The following is a 20,453-nucleotide window of genomic DNA, read 5'->3' on the forward strand; positions in this document are numbered from 1 at the left end:
AAGGAGCACGGTAACACAGAGCCCTTTGGTTTTCTTGTTTTCAGAGGTTATCATTGATCAGTTTTGAGTTCAATAAGCCAGATTAGAACACGACTGATTTCCACCTATTATTTCTGAGCACACAGCAGGGGAGCGCCTCTCCCTGCTGCCTCCCACCCCCAGAGCTGATCTCACACTCCCCTTTCTGATTATCCTGCTTTAGTCCTCAATACAGCACCTTCCTTTCTCAATAATTAGTGACTTTTAGCTATTTGATGTAATCTACAGCTCAATCTCATCCAGATACCTCCTTCGTGTTCCAGTTATTTAAGCAACAAAGTGAGAAAAACAACTGTCAGGTTGAAGATGTATTTTCCTCATTCCCTTTTATTTCCCAGAGGAAAAAACAACGCAAAAACTCAAACATAAACTACAGTATTCCTGAAAGATAGCACTTACTAATTGGAGAGTAATCCAGTGTGGCATAACAGTGTATTTTCTACTTAGCCATAGGGCAAGGTTTGTTTGGGAGCTTTACTTTTATAAAAGCAAATACTTTAAAAATGAAATCAAAACTCTTCCTCTGGGGAACTGCTGGTTGACAGTAGGCTCCAGAAACATTCCTCCATCTTCAGTAACTATACAGCAAACTCCCAAAATACCCACCAGCCAGCCTAAGAATCCCAGATCACTTTTCTTGCCTTTTTGTGGTTTTCCATTTTGAAAGCTCCTTCTTTGCCCACCCTTCACACCATTCCTCAAAGTACACACCACTCAATTCTTTCCTCTCTCCTTAGTTTGATTCCCCAATAATTGTGAACATGTTTAAAAGCCCAAGAACAAGAGGAGAAAATCCTCCAGACCAGGGCTGGCTGCTTGCTACTCTAACACAAGGAGGTCCCTTTTCTTTTATTCTCAGAACAAAGAAATAAAACCAAAGCAAGAATAATTTCTCTTACTGCTGCCTGTGGAAGGACTTGAAAATAATTTTGCACCCTGAATACTTGATTAGGGGGCTGCTCACCACCAGCACAGCCATAAAGCCAAGGGCACAAGTGTTTTCTAAACCACATTGAGTAATGCAGTACTACAGGCTTGGGAGTTCACTGTCACTTGTGACAGATGAGAAGCCCTCGTTACACAAGCGAAAATACCTTAGATAATTTCAGCACAGACTAAAGTTATGTAAGAGAGGAACAGCCAAAGTCTGAGGAGTCAGGACTGAGACTGTCAAAAAATAAAAAATAAAAATAAAAATATCAAAAAAAGAGAGTGTAGATTGAAATCCTAAAACAAATTCCCTGCCTTGAACTAGCTTTATCTCTTAGTGTTTGTTTTCACAACATGAAGGTGACACACGTCTCCCCTACCATGTCCATTCGCTAAGAAGCAAGACCTTGAACATTGCTTCTCCCTGATAATAGATCCTCAGTAAAGGAAGAGCTACCTCTCATTTGTCCATGTTACAGTAAGCAAGAGCACAGGGAAAAAAATAAAGCACCTGTTGCTTTTACAAAACCTAAGTGAATTACCCAGCTGACTCCCTTGAACAGTACAGGGCAATGAGGGTCTATAGTAAACCAGGAAGTGTTCTGCATGTTAAGTCCTACAATAAGGTCACCATGAAACAGATACTTTAAGATTAGATGGCCAAGTTTTCTCTTTTTTTTTGTTGGAAGTCTGAAAATAAAATGTTTCAAGTTCATTTGGACAGTGGCATATAAACCATTACCCCACACTTTCTAACAGGGCTGAAAAATAACTAGTTTCTGTGGGCTCTGTGATGTGGCACCTTCCAAGCAGCTACAGAAGCCCTGCAAATGAGATTTTTAGATTGCTTTTCCCCATGAAGAAAGTCTAGAAATGCTGTTTGACATTACCAAAGGCTTCAGTTTCACTGTTTCTTGCCAGCAAAGCAAACTTTTAAGTGTCAGCACTTCAACTGCAGAAGACTTTGCTGGAACAGATTAGCAGATCACAGAAATACCACAAATGCAAGTCAAGTACAGCAGGGTGAAAAGACAGAAGGTATCTAATGATACTTGTTGAAATGTAAACAGCTTAATTTGTCTTCACATCAGATTGCATCATGCATAAGTCTGAGCTTACCCAAGTGAAAATGCAACTGGAGAAGAGAGTCTGAACAGACTGGTAACCAGTGAAGAGCTGGAAAGCAGCATTCATCCAAATACAAGAATATCATGCAAACAAAACTCAAGAACACATCTTCATTTACAGTTTTGAACAGCAGGTCAAATGACTCATTAAAAAAAAATTGCCACATTTGAAAAAGAGAAATCTTCAGAAGTCATCAATCTGTTTACATTTCTGAACCACTCGAAGCTAAGTCTAAAGCAGATGAAGCAATAGCAATTATTCACTCGGTCTGCATTTCAGGCAATCAAGAATTCCTTTTAAGGAAATGCGTGTAGACAACAATAGCAAACTCATTGCTTGTAAACCTTCAAAACTTAAAAAAGCAGTAATTGCAGAGGAAAAAAAACACTGTACTTACTGGAAAGGACCGTTGTGAGGAAGATGTAGTCAGAAAAAGAAATGAGTCCACATTCTCCAAGTGCATAAAATATGCTGTCTTCATCGGCAAACTTCTCTCGCTCCTGGGATAATTTCTATTTATTCATCCGACCCACATCACAGAAAAAAAAACCAAAAAACGCAATTGATTAAATAGAGAAATGGAAGGCTTTATTTGTATCCTTACCACCAACAAACCATTCTACGTACACACACCCCTACTATCTCCATTCATATTCAGTGGACCTTTTCCAGCCTTCAAATCTGTCAGAAATGCTCTGCAAAGATCAGTGCTTCCCCATCTCAATGAGGGGTAAGGAACTGCACAATATTAATGAGTTGATTTAGCCTAGCTGAAATACAGATAAATAAAACTATGTCTATTTTGCTTAAAATTGCCTGAATCTTTGAGTTTGTTACAAAAATCGTATTTCTTAAGATAGGATTAAAAAAGGACATTATTGTATTTCACTAATAGCATTGCAGTTATATTCTGTTGTTGCAGTAGCCAACAAAGAACTCTTTCACATTAATACAAAGTATGATCAAAGTTATCAGAAACACATGATTCAGGAGTTGGCTTAGCAGGCTCACTAGGAAGACCAGGAGCGATACCATCTTTCTCTCTCTCTTTCTCCAGCTATTTTTCAGTATGTTCTTTTAATAGAAAATTCCACGTTTTATCAGCTCATATCCCTTACTAAGCCAAAAATCCAAGTCCTTTTGATCTGCAAAGCTTTCAAAGACTGAAAAGGATCCATAACATTGTTAGGAAATCCACACTGGTGACCCATTTTAAGAACAAAGCAGGAGAAGGCACACACACACAAAGGAAAATGAAATTAATATATAGGAGAGTAGGCATGGATGAGGTTATTCCACAGAAACCAGGTCATGCAAGCACACAAGCATGGTGAAAGCAAGGCTGAATTTAGGAATGGTTTTAGGAAAAACCACCAACAAACACCACCACACGAGGGGCCAGCTACACAACTGTCCCCCACTGTTACCTCTGTCTAGCGGAGATCCCATCATATACAAGATAAAGGAAAGAAAACTGGTTAACCAACAATAAAATAAGCAGGCAAACATAATATCAAGTTGAATGGTTAGACTTGCGAAAAGCAAGACAGTTTTGAAGCAACCACATTGTTGCTTTGACTGGGTGCAGCTAAGAAGCCCAAGTAGACATCCCAGCAAGAGTTAGCACATAGCCTTTCCGGGTCAGATCCACTGTCTGCAGCTGATGTCTCTCATCCACCTCAAGTTTTGTTGGGTTTGGTTTTCTTTTCTTTTGAGAGAACTCACCATTGTATGTGACTGCAGAGTGGGGATGAGCTCAGCTAATAATTTAGATGAAAATTTAACCCGTATCTGGCTCGGAAACCACAAGAAAAGAGACAAAATAATCATACAGATCACACAAAAATACAGATTCCCGTGAATAAAGTTCAGCTCTATTGATCAAATATAAATCTCCCAGTAGCTCTGCTTTACCATCTGCAGAGTGTCAGGAATTTAATAAGAGGTGAACCACTAACAGCAAACAATACACTAATGGCATTCATTCCATGCAAAATAACTGCTATTTATGCCTCCAGAATACGAGGCCAAAGTATCATTTACTTTTTTGCTTCCTTTCCCATCGAGATGGATCCAAAGCAAAATTACACTTATGCCTATGTTGAGGACAAACAAATAATGCCTGGTTTTCCCTTAAACTGAAGGAAGAATTTGTGGAAAAAGCAGTTTTCTGCTGCAGGTGGCACTGCCACCAGCATCTCACTTGCTCCTGTGATTTACTGCATCTTCCAATTGCCTGTCATTAGCAGCATTTATCATAAACTAGCTACTAGCATCCTATTTTACCTGCACAAAGGATCCCATGAAAAGTTCCAGAGGTTGGCTTATTAATTTTTATGGGGTTCTTTTCTGCACTTAAAATTCATAGTTGGCAACAAACAGCTCAAAATATTCGTCATAAGCTGAAAACCACATCCATAGACTAACAATAAAAAAAGATATTAAGTTAGTTGCTCTCAAAAATACAAAGGTGCAGACAGATGGGAGAGAGCAGCATTTACTCATCTGCATCTTACTTTGAGCAAACAAAGTAAAACTTTTTATTTTAAACAAGCACCTACTTGTCAGAAACCTGGGGAAGGAGAGCATACACTGGCTATGCTGCTCACCCTGCCCGCAGCTAACGGGAAAGGGAATTTCTCCAACTGATCTTAACAGGTAAAAAATAACAACTGACCTGATCAATGAGATTTTCAGGCTCCCAGCAGTAGGAAGACTGAAGCTTTTTTTTTTTTGAAAAAATAATTTAAAAATCACAACTCTCCCATTTATTTTCTTCTGGCACATGATTTTCTTCTGGCGTGTTTGACTGCTTTCCACGAAGTATAAGGGAAGCTCGCCCCGCTATGGGAAAGGCTGAAAGCATCCTCCTCAGGGCTTTTCCCCCACCATTAAACATTATATTCTACAGAATTGCATTACAACCCTAGGAAAAAAAAAAAAAGAAAAAAAAAAAAAAAAAAAAAAAAGAAAACCCAAACAAACCAACCAACCCAGCCACTGCAAAACAAACAAACAAACAAAACCCCCCAAAACAACCAAAACCCAAACCCAAACAGCAAAAAACCCCACCACATCAAACCACCTACTTCACAAAGCACAATGTAGAGTGTTGTGATCCCTCAAATTTCAAGGTGGAAAAACCTGAAGTCCTCACTAACATCTAAAACCACTGTCTATAGACCTCAAGCTTCTTTTCCACAGTCTAGTTTCCTTCCATCATACTCTACCACCCCTTCTAGCCAGGAAGGTAATGCACAACATCAGTAAATGTAGGGAAAAATCCCCTTCCAAGCTTCCATCCTCTTTTAGAGATGGCATCTTCACAAATTCGTTATCCACAGAATTTCAGGACAACCTTCACATTTCACGCCCTTTTGTACCTGAAGACATGCTAATTCTCAAAGTGTTCAGTTAAAAGTCAAATGTCTTCCACTTCAGATTTTTTCTCTATGTTAGATCCATTCCCAAAAACAGAATAATTGGTTAAGACCATTCAGCACACCCAAAAAGACATTTAAAACTGAGCATTCACGAGTGAGCAAGCCACAGGAACAGTTTACAATTGTGATGTATTTTCCAACCAAGCAGTAGATTCATACTAAACAAGCACACAAACAAGCAAACATTCAAATTAACATGTAAAAAGAAAACAAAATCCAAATATACCATTGCTTTTGGCACAAGCATGGCTGTGTAAATTGAGTGAAAAGCCACTAGTCCAGTCTCAGTGGAATAAAACTTTTTACATTCAGGCAGATTATCATAGAATACCAGACATGAACAACAGGTGAAAAAAGATAATGCAACTGCGTTTCAAAATATGAAGCTTGGTTTGCCCTTTCTTCTGGACAAACTCAGGCTCCAAGTCCATCAAACAGCATCACGTGGGCTGAACATATCAGTAGCAGCAATCAACCTCCCCCAAACCCATGTGCTGTAGGGAAGTTGCATGCCATATGCAGACAGCTCCCCAGACCTGTGTTACTGGCTGGCCGCAAGCAAGCAGAGCACCCTAAGATATATCACAGACTTCACATACTCTACCTCAAACCTGATCTACTGCTGGAGCATCCCCTGAGCCAAGTAAATGGCTGCAGCTCCCAGGTAACAAAGGATTTTGGGGAAAAAACACCCATCAATTCCTTCAGTTCCTTGCCAAATATTACCTTTATTTTGGATTTAAAAACACTTTTCCCAGGACTGAGTCAAGTGTGAAAGATGGAAATACTTAATTACATAAATCTGAAAAAAAAAAGATGTATTTTTGCAAATTAAGGGATGCCTTCTCTGTAGAGACAGAGACTGAGGCAAGGTGCGTTGCTGGTGTTTGCTCTGCACATTTGGAAGCACCTTATCAGCTAAATCATTGCAGCTCCACTTCATTTTGCATTTCAGAAACTACTTAATAACCAGCATTTAATTTGCCTCTTTGGGAAGAACACCTTCTTGGAAAGTCACTTAGAGTTGACAGTTTGTGTTTCAATGTGGAGTGGAAACACAGCACATTTATTCAGGTAACTTGTGTATGTTTCAACATCACCTTTGTATTTATATAAACCAAAGCTTCAGGAATTTATTGGCCTTATGTGGCCACTCGACAGCAACTTATGCCTTCCAAAATGACATCAAAAAAAATATGCAATGCGGGCAAGATAATGAGCATTTCTCCAGAATCAGAAAGTAGTTTTGTAAATTAGTAAGGAATTCTAGATGAAGCATAACCATCTTTTATTGACAAACATCAGACTCAGTTTGTTCCTTTTTAAAAGAAATACTTTAAGGTTACCAATACTGTGTAAGCAAATACAAAACCATGAATGTTTCAGTAAAGTCACCTTGCTGCAAAGCAGTTCTCTTTCAGTCCCAACTGATCACCTTCAATTATGCAGTTATTCAGTTATGTCAGTTATGACACTTCTAAAATGTATTTCTTTCATGGTTAGCTGTAGGCATAGAGGAAGAGAAGCTAAAATGCTCTATGTTCAGTGTTAAAAATAAACATTCTCTTTTCCACAGTAGGAATTTCTAAAAACTGTGTTACAAGTTGGCCTAATATAGACAATTTCTGTCCTTGTTTCTGAGTTTTCTGGCTTTAGAAGGTGGCCCTCCACATTACTGCAGTTTTGGGATACATGTCTCTCTACAAATGAAATCTCTTACCAGAGGAAAAGAACCCCACATGAGGATTTGTGCACATACCATTAAGGAGTATGCATAGACATGATGTGCTATTAGTCCTGCTTACAAATGGCTTGATGCCTTGGGCTTAAATCAGTAGACAGCACCCCTATAAATAAAAAACTATTAGGAATCCTTCTAAGGAAAGGAAAACAAATCCTTCTGTAAATTATTGGACAGTACATTTAATTAATGTATTTTAAAAACTTATGAGCTCATACCACACATATTGTTTGACATCTTTAAAATGTATTAGCTAGCTTCTGTCATCTCATTAGAGCTACACAACATTTAGATGTGCAGCGATGCAGCTCCTATCTGCCTGGTCCAGCAGTCTGGAGGATAGCATCATGCTGGCACAGACTACTGCTGCTCCTTCCCCAAACAGGGCTGTTTAAGATCTGGGAAAATATATACCAAGACACTCAATGCGTTTCCAGCAAGTGCTCCGTATCAGTCTGTCAAACACGACAGAAAAGGGAAAACCCTTAAGACATGCCAGTGAAAACTGGAGGCAATGCAGCCTGCTGTGGTAACTAAAAATATCGATGCTTTGAACTGTGTCTGCATCAAAATGCTGAACTGAAGGCTCCAAAATGAGGAAAATTTTTCATTTTACTTTCTTTTTTAAGATATAAACTTTAAAAACCCAAAGCCACATATTTAGAGATTTCATAGAATCACAGAATCAACTGGGTTGGAAAAGATCATCAAGCTCAACCTCTCATGACAACTCACACTGGCACCTCAGTACTGACATTAAGAAAACTGAAATAAGGAAATAAAAAGGATTTCAGAATCAGGTTTTAAAAATCCAGCCTTTCAGCCCAGACATTCAAAAGGGAACAAGAGGTGGGGAAGGTCCCTCTGTGTTATGAAATGGGAATGAAAAAGGGACCGGGAGAAGAATTGAGACACTTACAGGTTTTAAAGACAGCTTTATAATGCAGATACAAAATAAATTTGCTTAGATGCACTACCTTGGATTTTTTTAATATCACTTTATACCTATCACTAAATTAGAAAAGTGTTTAAGTTGTGATAGAAGCAGCACAAGGACTTTCTGAAACTCATAAATCTCTTTTTGCAATGGGAAAGTTTACAGTACTATTCCTAGTGGCTCTAGATTAATTTACTATGAAGTTGACGTGCTAGCACAGGCAAACTCAAACAGATTCTGCACAGCAAAGTGTGGTGGGTGAGTGTTAGCACAAGAAAATGGTAAAAATTTACTGTTGGCAGATAAATACTGCAGCTCACGACCTTTCAAGAGTGTATTTTAATAAAGAGATTTTTAAAACCTGATTTGTGGACTATTTTCTCTCTATATATATACAGGGGGACAAAAGTATAGAGCTGGTCATGGATGAATTTGCTCTGCGTACTCTCCCTGTGAATTTGGACATATACAGAGAATTGGGCAGCCATTATTACTATGGGTGGTCCCCTGAGACTGGAAAGAGAAATCTGCATTCTGTCCTTCCAGCAAGGCTGTAAATATTCATCACCTTCAAAACAAAGGGCACCTGAAACACAAGGCCATCATTCTGTACAACCAAGAAAAAAAAAAAAGGCACAGACTTTCCCAACCCTTTGCAGGCAGCAGACCCACTCATGCAAGGGAGAAACCCCTGCTGAAAGAGCAAATAGGAAATGCCTCAGAAAAGGGACAGTATACACTCCTGCTCCCCTGTGCTGTGCTGTCTCAGTCCTCTGCAGGGTAATGAAATCACAATCTGTAGGATCACAGTGGCATTTGTCATGGAAATTTGATGGGGAGGATTAGAATTGGGACCCTGATGTCCCAAGCCAGGCTTCTAAAATGAGTCAACTTTTGATGCCTTTGAATTTAAATGGCTGTTTAGGTTTCCAGATGGAGATTGGGATACTGCTTTCCCTTGGCTCAGCTCAAATTACCAACATTAACTCATTATGTTGATAATGCACGCTGCTTGTTTTTCCAGATAAAAATTCCAGTGTGAAAATACATGAGGAAAATAATTCTGTACAGAAAAATAATTCTGTACAGAAAGCAAATATTAAACGTTGGCTCAGATGATAAGGTTGGGGCCATACACTCAGTTCTAACCACCCACCAAACCAGAAATGGGGTTTGGGGAAAAAAAAGCCATATGTAATTTGAGATTGTCATCACGACTGCAAACATATTAAGGAACAGAATTAAAGATACAACTAAAAATCTTGCCATTCTCTTTCACTCTCTCACTACCCCTTTTTCACCCACTTTTCCTACCCAGACCTCCCTCCTTCTGTAGTTAGTGAGGTCAAACATCTCCTAAAATATTCCCTCCCACCCTGCCCAATCCATCCTCCTTCCCTCTCCTCCCAGCTAAATCCATGTTACACAAGGACAGAGTTCTCGGAGCTCATTTTTTATATTAAGCACTACTCTAACACCATTAAAACTACTGAAGAAATTAAAGCCCCAGACTATCCCATAAACAACTTTTTGATTAAAAGACTACATACACCCACTAAGGGCACTTTGTCACCAAGTTGCTTATTTTTGGCTAACTTCTTGTATGGACTGCACTAAATCACAAAGCTACAGAGCAAACTGAAAGCGTTTAGAGTACATTTCCCTCTTCACTTACTAATACTGAATGAACTTTTCTCTAGTTTCTAGTTCTTTTTCCTAGAAACCATCTTATGAACTATAGCATCTAAATATCTTCTTCCTAAAATATTCGTTAAAATAGCTCACCCTAGATAGTTCTGTAACTTGAAAAACTTAAAATTTGAAAAAATAATCTTCCCCAAACTTACATTTAAATACATGATGTTTCTCCCACAGCATTTGGCCAGAGAGAGGACTGTCCTTTCTCACAGAATATAATTAACTTTGTGGCCCCGAGCAGAAAACACCATTTCCCATAGTCAGCTCTATCACAGTCTCATCAAGTTCCAAAATAAGTCAGAAGCCTCAAAAGACACCATGAGGAGGGAAGGGAGATACACATCTGAGCATTGCTCAGATGTTCCTGTTAATAAAGCCATGCAGTAACGGTTACCCTGAGGACTGTACTCTTAACAAGCCAAATTCAGGTATTCTGATATAAATCCTTTAGACTGAGGATCAAAGAAAGGATTCAGGATTATTTATTAAAGGAGTAGGGAGAAGGGTTGAGCATACACTGTCCCTTTTACATGTAAAGTGCATATTATGAGGTCTGAAGCACAAACTAATCAAAGCACATGCTGTCTGCTTTGTACCTGCCAGAAATCCTGGTGGAAGGGGAGAAGGTTAGAAAAGGGAAGAAAATGAGGTAATTCTTGGTTACACCAAAAGAACCCCAAATCATAATAAGAATAAAGACACAAGTATCAGAGATATTAGTAGCTGGAAGAAACATCCACCAGGTACCTAGAAACCAGAATAAAAGAGGACAGAGAGCAATCAGAGCATTTTAGTGTCTGCCAAACAAGCCCTGTGAAAATGAGCAACAGAATTAGCAGTACAAAAAGATAACTGCAAGTAGAGCTCTGTCAAAACTGATATACCATTAACTTATGGTAGAAGAGGTAGGAAAGGATGAAGCATGTTCTGTATGTGGACATAAAGTAACCCAGGTGTCCACAGGGATGTTTGTGCACCATGCATTTACTTGTTAGAAGCAAGTATTTTCTTTGATTAAATTTGTCTTTATTAAAAGCAAATGAAGAGGACAATTTGTAGCTCACTGCCCACCCAGTGAACAGGGAAAAGCAGTGAGGAACACAAAAGTAATTCAAAATTGCTAACCAAAGCAGATGGGAGAGCAAAGTTTGTCTGGAAGGAGAAAGCTAGCAAGCAAAAGAAACCCACAAACATGGACAGTGGTGTAAGCAAAGAAAGTCAAGACAAGAAAAACTCTTGTCAGCTCAACTTAGATTTGCCGATTATCTGCGATAAACTGCTCCTCTGCTTGTTTACACAAACGATCACAGTCAAGAACTGTCTCTTCCACAACTTCACAATATGGTAGGGGTTGGAAGGGACCTCTGGAGATTATCTAGTCCAATCCCCTTGCTAAAGCAGGCTCACCTAGAGCAGGCTGCACAGGGTTGTGTTCATACAGGTTTTGCATCTCTCCAGAGGAGACACTGCAACCTCTCTGTGCAGTCAGTTCACTGCTCTGCTACCCTCAGTGTAAACAAGCTTTCCTTCATATTCAGATGGAACTTCCTGTGTCTCAGTTTGTGCCCATTGCCCCTTACCCTGTTGCCTGACACCACTGAAAAGAATCTTGTCCCATCTTCCTGACACCCACCACTGAAATACTTGTATGCATTGATAAGACCCCTCTCAGTCATTCTTCTCCAGGCTAAACAGACCCAGTTCTCTCAGACTGTCCTTGTAAGAGAAATGCTCCAGATCCCTGCTCATCTCTTTAGCCCTCTGCTGTACCCTCTCCAAGTAGTTCCTTGTCTTTCTTGTATGGGGAAGCTCAGAACTGGATGCAGTACTCCAGGTCAGTCCTCACCAGGGTATAGTAGCAGAAGTGGCCACACTCTTCCTCAGGCACCCCAGGATACCCGTGGGGTATATATATACATGGCTGGCCCATGGTTAACTTGTCCACCAGGATGCTCAGGTCCTTCTCCACAGATCTGCCTTCCAGCAGGTCAGCTTCTAAGCTGTACTGGTTGCATAGGGTTATTCCTCCCTAGGTGCAGGACCTTACACTTGGGTTTACTTAACTTCATTAGGATAATCTCCACCCGACTCTCTGTCCAGGACTCACTGAATGGCAGCACAGCCTCCTGGCGTACCAGCCACTCCTCCCAGTTTTGTATCATCAGCAAACCTGCCAAGAGTACTTTGTCCCTTCATCCAGGACACTGATGACTAAGTTGAGTAAGACTGGATCTAGTATTGGTCCATGATACAAGCCTGCATTACGTAGTGGAAACAAATTTCAGATGGCTTTTTTAAGGGCCAGTAAAACATCTGAAGTATTTTCCTTCATCTTGCTACTGCTCTGCATTGCTTACAGCATCCCCAACATCTAAAGATGTAAATATAAATGCTGGCAGGAAATACTTTAATTAGTAAATTTAATTAGAGTGCTTTGAAAGCCTCTGTGATTACTTACTGCAGCAATGGTAGCAGGAGGGTAAGCTACTGCTGGTAGCTTGAAGGCTTTTATTTGTATTGAGCAGTAGCAAGAAATTTTCCCCACAGGGGAACAAAAAGAGAAGTCAAGTGTATTCTGTATTAAACTAATAAGCCACTTAGCATGTCCTGGTGTTAATTTTTTTCCCTAAATAGGCTAGAGGTCTCTTAAAAGCACTACATCTTACCTTTGTTGTAAGCACCCACCTACACAAAGACAGATCTAAGCTGTGCACTCACCACAACCATTTTCTGCCTCTGCCTACACCTTTCCAGCAGGCTGCATTGCTGAAAGCTCAGCTGTGGGACACCTGGGAGCTCTCCTGTGCTGGCTCACCGGGATAGGAACAGCACCAAATGAATTAGGTGACAGGATGTAATTTTGCTCTGAACAGGGTGGATATGCAGTTCACGCATTAGAGGAACATCACTGACAGCATCACTTGTTTTTTTCTTTGACGTATTAAGCTTGTCAATGATCAATGCATAAGCCAAAAAAGCCCCATCAACTAAACAAAGAGTGCATGAAAGAGGAAAATTTTAAACAAAATTTGTACTACAACTTATGTAACATTAATGAAGCTTATGCCACATTACATGTGCTAAGATGCATACTACTTAGTGAGTTTATTCATCACTATCATCTGGCTAAGCAAGATGTACACAGTGAGTGATGAAAGAGCCCAGGTGCCTCAGTTTGAAAAATCAGATGTGCAAAGAACATCTCCACATGACTCTCAAAAATGCCCTTTCTTAAGCCCTAAGAAGTATTATGAAGCAGGAAAACAGCACATCTTAAATAAACATCTTAAATAAAACTTCTCTCCTCCTAACCAGAGATGTTCAGGATGGTAGGACGAGAGAAAGGACAACATGACATTTTTCCTATAGATTGGTTAAAAAAGCTTTTGCTTTTCCACTGCTGAAATACAAGAGGAGGAAATAGACACAGTAGAAATGGAGCAGATGAGCAGCTGTGGTCTGGACACCTTTGCAATACAGAACCCTGAGCTACACATTAGAATGTGTTTACTCTGAGATCAGCCTTTAGTTCAGGCTCAATATGAACACTGAAGTATTTGCAGACTGAGTAATAGGGGTTTTTTTCCTACCCTGAACAGATACTAAACAATGCACTTTTTTTCTACTTTCCAGAGCTTGCTTCCCTGGGGGAGAAACCACAACACTTAGACAAAAACAAAACCAGGGACAGAGTTACCTCCCTACACATTCAGCCCAGCAGCAGGTCAAAGGAAAAGTATGAGTTCATGTTGGCAAATAGACCTGATCAAGGGCTTTTGCTGGATGAATGTCTCCAGGGGTTTTGGTCTTGCAATGAGTGGAGAAAAAGCATTAGTCTCAAATTACAGAAGCGTTGTTTCCATTAATAAGGTAGTAACATTTACCTCCCTCCACATCAACTCTATAAATTATCACTAGGAAGAAGGAAGGGCAGTCTTCTCACCATAGCATTCAATCACAGGCACAGCAAGATGCTTCGGAAACCCGACACAATTACAATACAGAGCCACATCGTTCCATAAAAATCCTTTGGCAAGACTGGTCCCGATCACTGCATGACAGCCAATTTGTTATTTTGATTGTAGTTTTATGTAAATAAAATTGGTTCTGTGAAAACAGCAGCTCATACATCTGCTTACTAATGCTGCAGCATTTAAATCTCAAACATGCATGCACAAAATTCACACTGATATTTTAAACATTATCCTGTAATATGTAATTAAAATGCAACTGATTGCATAGCTGATAGTATTCTTTGAACTGAATCTGTTTCTAGATTATTACTTGCATGCAACCCTGGGTGTACATTTTTGTTTGGAAGTAAATTAATTCTCTTTTCTGCTTTTCAGCCAGGATCTAGCCTGCATATTTTCAGTACCCTTCAGTACCACATCTTTCTTGTGTCTGAGCGCTCACAAACTCCCTTCACTTTAAAAATGAAGAGGAAATTTCCAGTGAACAGGCCTATTACTTTCTGAGAGGAAGCCTGAACCACAACGATGCTTTGATAATGCAATACGAATACATAGTTGGAAACATGGAAGAAGGAAGAGATAAAAAAGGGTTTTATCCCTCAGGTACTACTATGCAAGTGAAACTGAATGATTAAGGTCAGCTCCACAGCACCTCAGTTAGTGCTTGACTGAGTAAAGACAGTGTTGTTTTTTAAACTGAAACCCAAAGCAAGCAGTAAATGAGAACAAGATGCTATCAGACAGATCAATCTACTGTCAGCTTCTTTCATTACCAAGGGAGAGCCAAGGCCAACTTATTTATACTCTTCTCAAATTACCGTTTTGCCTGGACATTACTGCTACCCTAATATTCACAGCCAGATTTAACCAGTCCCAAAGTATCTTTAAGCAGACAACCAAGCAAACAGGAACCTCTATTTCTTCATTATCAGGGGAAACTGCTTCTAGGGTGTTATTAGACTGTGGAAAAAATAGATCCCAAGAGCAGATAACAATAAAGAAAATGCATTGCAGTTCCCCCAGTCTGCTGCCTCACTTTCAGACTACCCAAACCTCAGCAGGCAGACATCCAAGTGCATAATCAGCATCTGTAAGTTATATAAAAAGCTATTTCACATTCCTATAGGTCAGAGCAAAAGGTGGTCAGCGTGTAAGGCAAACGGTATCTCTTCTCCAGCCTTCAGCCAGCACAGATCTTCACCGTGCTGAACAGTAAGATCCTAAGAGCACAGATGACTATGCACAGTCACTATGCATGTGCACTAAGCAGGGTATATCACAGAATTGTAGAATAGTTAGGGTTGGAAAGGACCTTAAGATCATCTAGCTGCAACCCCCCTGCCATGGGCAGAGACACAGCCCACTAAACCATGTCACCCCAGGCTCTGTCCAACCTGGATTTGACCACTACCAAGGATGAAGCATTCACAACCTCCCCGGGGCAACCCATTCCAGTGCCTCACCACCCTAACAGGAAAGAATTTCTTCCCTACATCCAATCTAAACTTCCCCTCTGTAAGTTTGAACCCATTACCACTTGTCCTATCACTACAGTCCCTAATGAAGGGTCCCTTCCAGCATCCCTATAGGCCCCCTTCAGATACTGGAAGCCTGCTATGAGGTCTCCACACAGCCTTCTCTTCTCCAGGCTGAACAGCCCCAACTTCCTCAGCCTGTCTTCATATGGGAGGTGCTCCAGTCCCCTTGATCATCCTCATGGTCCTCCTCTGCACTTGTTCCAACAGTTCCATGTCCTTTTTATGTTGAGGACACCAGAACTGCACACAATACTCCAAGTGAGGTCGCACAAGAGCAGAGTAGAGGAGCGGGATCACCTCCTTTGACCTGCTGGTCTTGCTCCTTTTGATGCACCCCAGGATACGGTTGGCTTACTGGGCTGCAAGCACACACTGAAGCCAGCTCATGTTCATTTTCTCATCAGCCAAAACCCCCAAGTCCTTCTCTGCAGGGCTGCTCTGAATCTCTTCTCTCCCCAACCTGTTGCCGTGCCTGGAATTGCTCCAAACCAGGTGTAGGACCTTGCACTTGGCATGGTTAAACCTCATGAGGTTGGCATCAGCCCACCTCACAAGCGTGTCAAGGTCCCTCTGGATGGCATTCCTTCCCTCCAGCGGATCAACCGAACCACACAGCTTGGTGTCATCGGCAAACTTGCTGAGGGCGCACTCAATCCCACTGTCCATGTCAGTGACAAAGATGTTGAACAAGACCGGTCCCAACACCAAACCCTGAGGTACACCACTTGTTACTGGTCTCCAGCCGGACATTGAGCCATTGACCACAACTCTTTGTGTGCCGCCATCCAGCCAGTTCTTTATCCACCGAGTGGTCCATCCATCAAATTGATGTCGCTCCAGTTTAGAGACAAGGATGTCGTGTGGGACAGTGTCGAACGCTTTACACACGTCCAGGTAGATGACGTCAACTGCTCTACCCCGTCCATCAGTTCTGTAGCCCCATCATAGAAGGCCACCAAATTGGTCAGGCAGGATTTCCCCTTAGTGAAGCCATGCTGGCTGTCACCAAGCACCTTGTTGATTTTCATGTGCCTTAGCATGCCTTCCAGGAGAATCTGCTCCAAGAGTTTGCCAGGCACAGAGGTGAGACTGACTGGTCTGTAATTCCCTGGCTCATTCATTTTCTCCTTCTTGAAAATGGGGGTTATATTTCCCTTTTTCCAGTCATCGGGAACTTCACCTGACTGCCATGACTTCTCAAATATGATGGCCAGTGGCTTCGCAACTTCATTTGCCAGCTCCTTCAGGACCCACGGATGGATTTCATCAGGTCCCATACACTTCTGCATGTTCAGATTTTTAAGATGGTCTCGAACCAGTTCCTCTCCCACAGTGGGCCCAAGGTCTTCATTCTCACAGTCCCTGCATCTGCCTTCCAAGACTTGGGTGGTCTGGTCAGAGCCTTTGCCAGTGAAGACCGAGGCAAAGAAGTCATTAAGAACCTCAATCTTCTCCAAATCCAGGGTAGCCAGTTCTCCTGAGAGCTTCCGGGGGTGGGCTACGTTGTCCCAAGTGTGTCTTTTATTCGCTACGTACCTATAGAATCCCCTCCTGTTATCTTTAACATCCCTAGCCAAGTTTAATTCTAACTGAGCCTTAGCTTTCCTAACCTGGTCTCTAGCTTCCTGGACAACATCCCTGTACTCTTCCCAGGCCGTCTGTCCTTGCTTCCACCTTTTATAAGCCTCTTTTTTCCTTCAAATTTTCCTCAGGGGCTCCTTATCCATCCAAGGAGGTCTCCTGGCCCTCCTGCTGCACTTCCTTCTAGTTGGGATACAACACTCCTGAGCTTCCAGGAGGTGATCCTTAAATATCAGCCAACAGTCTTGGGCACCCCTGCCCTCTAGGGCTATATCCCATGGAACCTTACTAAGCAGGTTCCTGAAGAGGCCACAGTCTGCTCTCTTGAAGTCCAGGGCAATGAGCTTGCTGCACGCTCTTCTCACTGTCCTGAGGATCTCGAATTCGACTATCTATCTCCTGATAACTGCAACCAAGGCTGCCCTGGAGTGTCACATTTCCAACCAGCCCTTCCCTGTTGGTCAAGCACAAGGTCAAGCATGGCACCTCTCCTTGTCGGCTCCTCTATTACTTGCAGAAGGAAACTGTCTTCCACACAATCAAGGAACCTCCTCGATTGCTTGTGGCGGGCTGTACCATCCCTCCAAAAGATATCAGGCTGGTTGAAGTCACCCATGAGAACAAGGGCCTGCGAGCATGAGGCTGTTCTTATCTGTCTATAGAGTGTTTCATCCACAGAGTCCTCTTGATCAAGCAGTCTGTAATAGATCCACACAATAATGTCTCCCATCACTGTTATCCCTTTAACCCTGACCCACAAACTCTCTGTTGACTGCTCACCTCTCCCCAGAGAGTTCCATACTCTCCAGCTTATCCCTAACATAAATAGCAACTCCATATCAAACACTGATTGTGGCTTTTCAATACCCCTGTGTGGTGACTGTCCATGACATCCAAATGTGCTGTAATTCAAGCCCTAGGTGCTGAAGGACAGAGGAACAGAAGCTAAGGGATCATCTTTGAACCTTTTTTACCCAATGTGATAGGAACCAACTGCGGAGTGCTCAGGAACAGAGGAACGATTAGCAAAAATAATGTGGGATTCAGCATTTCTTCCCTACAAACAAATCTTGCTTATATAAAGCCTAAGGGATGAGTGTGATAGTTTGACAAGATAAAATGACAAAAGTGAGCGCACAAACCAAAGGGAGAAACATTTGATATTCTGCAAAGAATATATGTACTTTCGGTTTGGTTGGGTTTTTTTTTTCTTTTTTTGAATCAAAAAAGGCAGAAGTTGGGTTTGTGACACAGGGAGGAGAAAACAAGTGTTTACAACATGTTTTGTAGTTTTATGCATCAAAACTAACTGCCAAAATACTAGCTGCCACTTACCTGTTTCAAGCAAAATCTTGCTCTGCTGCCTGGGTAACCAGAACACTTGTACACTGCTGACGACAGGGGCCCCAGGTATTTGATACCCTTAATGTCCTTACCTTTCCCTACTAAACACAAAACAAGACAGAGAACTGTGTGTGTTCAGCCCACGCTGTGTTTATATAAAGCTTTAAATACTTTTTTTTTTTTCAGCATCGAGGTTTTCTGTAAATCCTGACACTATATGTCAGGTACGCCACTCAGCAATGAAGGGATCAGATGCTGACTTCCCTTTGGAAACACAAAAGCTTTATTTTCAGATGATACAGATGGAATGAAAATATTGCTAAAAGGTGGAATACCATTATGTGCCCATGGTGAAATGATGCAAAATTAAGTAACCTGCAGTTATCTGCATCAAGAAGTCGATATGTGCTGCTAGTTCTTGGGCCAGAGCTGTCTTTACTGTACTCCTCCATACCAGTAGGATTTACAGTGTGATTAATTTGGTCTCTGGTTTCCACAACAGGTTGGATGCTATGTGGCTCCTCTTACGCAAGCAGACAAAACTAGATCAGATCATGCCCAACGTTTTACCAACATGTATCATGACAGCACAAACATCCAGAACAGTTGTGTATCGCTGTAGGAAGGACCTAGGGTTCGAAAGGGGAACGGAGTAATGCTTTTTGAAAGAGGGGGAAACAATTGCTTGGTATGCAGGTAAAAAAAATCACAAGACTGCCTCCTTCCTTTAGAAATCTGGAGATGAGTCTGGAAGGAAAAGGTCAAAGGAGTTTCAAATGGGGTTAACTCGTGGGACTCTCATACAGGCATAAAGAAGCAGCAAGAAAACATGATTACAACCTGTTTGCTGGCTTACCAGTATATAAGAAGAGACAATACATTGTCTGTAAAAGTTAAAATAAGACCGCTAAAAAAAAACCACCCAACTTTCTGCCATTACAGAAAAAACACCGCAATGCTACTAAACAACAAAAGCTCAAAAGAGAATATGTCAAATATATTATTTAACTTAGACCCCACATGGAGGTAGTAACTAAAGGAATTTAGGTGAAACAGGAAACACTGACTAATATACAGACTTAATAGTCTATTATGCTCACCTTCCCATCATAGCGCTTCACTATAAACTGATCCAGGCCCAGGTCTGAAAAAGAAAAACCAAACATGCTCTTAGAGCGTAGAAGTGAGCACTTCTTGGGTTTTCTCTTCAAGTGAGGATTAGAAAGCAAAATGCATTTTCTGAATAACATCAGTAGAAAGTATAAGGACAAAAGGAAATCTTTTTGGCTGTGTGCATTTTTTATCTTGTATTTTGATAATGAAAGTCAACAAACTCATGGCATCAGAGAAGAAAGCCTTCTTCTGTCAGGGACAGTAAGAGCACAGCTCCTAGCACTTCTCAAGAGCCCAAAATCCCCATCCCAAAGCAGAAAATTTCTGCACTATTACTAGGGAAACATTTTGCCTGTGATGCCCCATGTAAATGCACGTTGATAAAACTCTTACTGTTTTTAATAATACCTTTTGAATTGCTCACAAATGGGAAAACAAAGAATTACTCCCACAATTAATTAGCATACTCCCAAATAAATCCAAAATTTACACATATTTTAGTATAAAATTGCTAATAGATTTTGAAGGAGATAAGTTGTATTTACATTTGTAAGAAGGTGAGAGCTTTAGCTAGAAGGGCATTTTGGAGAAAAGCAGGAAAAGTCGTTATTTATACCAGTAAATCCAATCTTTCATACCATTACAAAATGTTTTTTTCTATCTTGAAGAGGAAAAAAAAAATCCCAGCATTTGCAGAGTTTAGGCAGAGAGCTCTCAATCTAACCCACAGAGCCCAGCAGGCTTTATGTACACTCATGAATGCACATATTAGCAAGATAACAAAAATATTCAGGAAGATTAATTATCTGAGCTTTCCAATCCAAAGTCAGGAAGATGCACCCTGAGAGGAGATTAAGCAGAGCTCAAACTGAGAACTTCCAGGCCGCCGGGAGAGCACGGGCCAATTTTTGGTTCTCTGAAGAATAAAACTGCTCAGCAGAGCTATGTCCCACGCATTTTCTGCCACTGTTTATGATAATTATCACA

The 20,453-nt window shown here is 41.0% G+C and overlaps 2 protein-coding genes across 5 annotated transcripts in view; both read right to left on the minus strand.

The window, feature by feature from the left end:
* Positions 1-20,453, minus strand: part of DNAJB12 (DnaJ heat shock protein family (Hsp40) member B12) — a 138,291-nt gene that overhangs the window by 71,636 nt on the left and 46,202 nt on the right. The gene's annotated exons all lie outside the window — the stretch shown is intronic.
* The window catches only part of MICU1 (mitochondrial calcium uptake 1), a 106,974-nt gene that overhangs the window by 46,543 nt on the left and 39,978 nt on the right, over positions 1-20,453 (minus strand). For 3 of the 4 annotated variants that reach the window (XM_057403358.1, XM_057403356.1, XM_057403357.1), the window contains 3 exons: positions 19,454-19,497; positions 3,823-3,888; positions 2,495-2,609 (listed from right to left, as the gene is read on the minus strand). In XM_057403358.1, coding sequence (XP_057259341.1) covers positions 2,495-2,609; positions 3,823-3,888; positions 19,454-19,497 — 225 coding nt within the window. The remainder of the gene's footprint in view (positions 1-2,494; positions 2,610-3,822; positions 3,889-19,453; positions 19,498-20,453) is intronic. The other variant, XM_057403359.1, reaches the window with a different exon arrangement.

The sequence above is a fragment of the Pezoporus wallicus genome, unplaced genomic scaffold, assembly GCF_028554395.1.
Source record: "Pezoporus wallicus isolate ANWC-B61680 ecotype Strahan unplaced genomic scaffold, APGP_CSIRO_Pwel_v1 contig_4264, whole genome shotgun sequence".
In the NCBI taxonomy this organism is placed as follows: Eukaryota; Metazoa; Chordata; class Aves; order Psittaciformes; family Psittacidae; genus Pezoporus; species Pezoporus wallicus.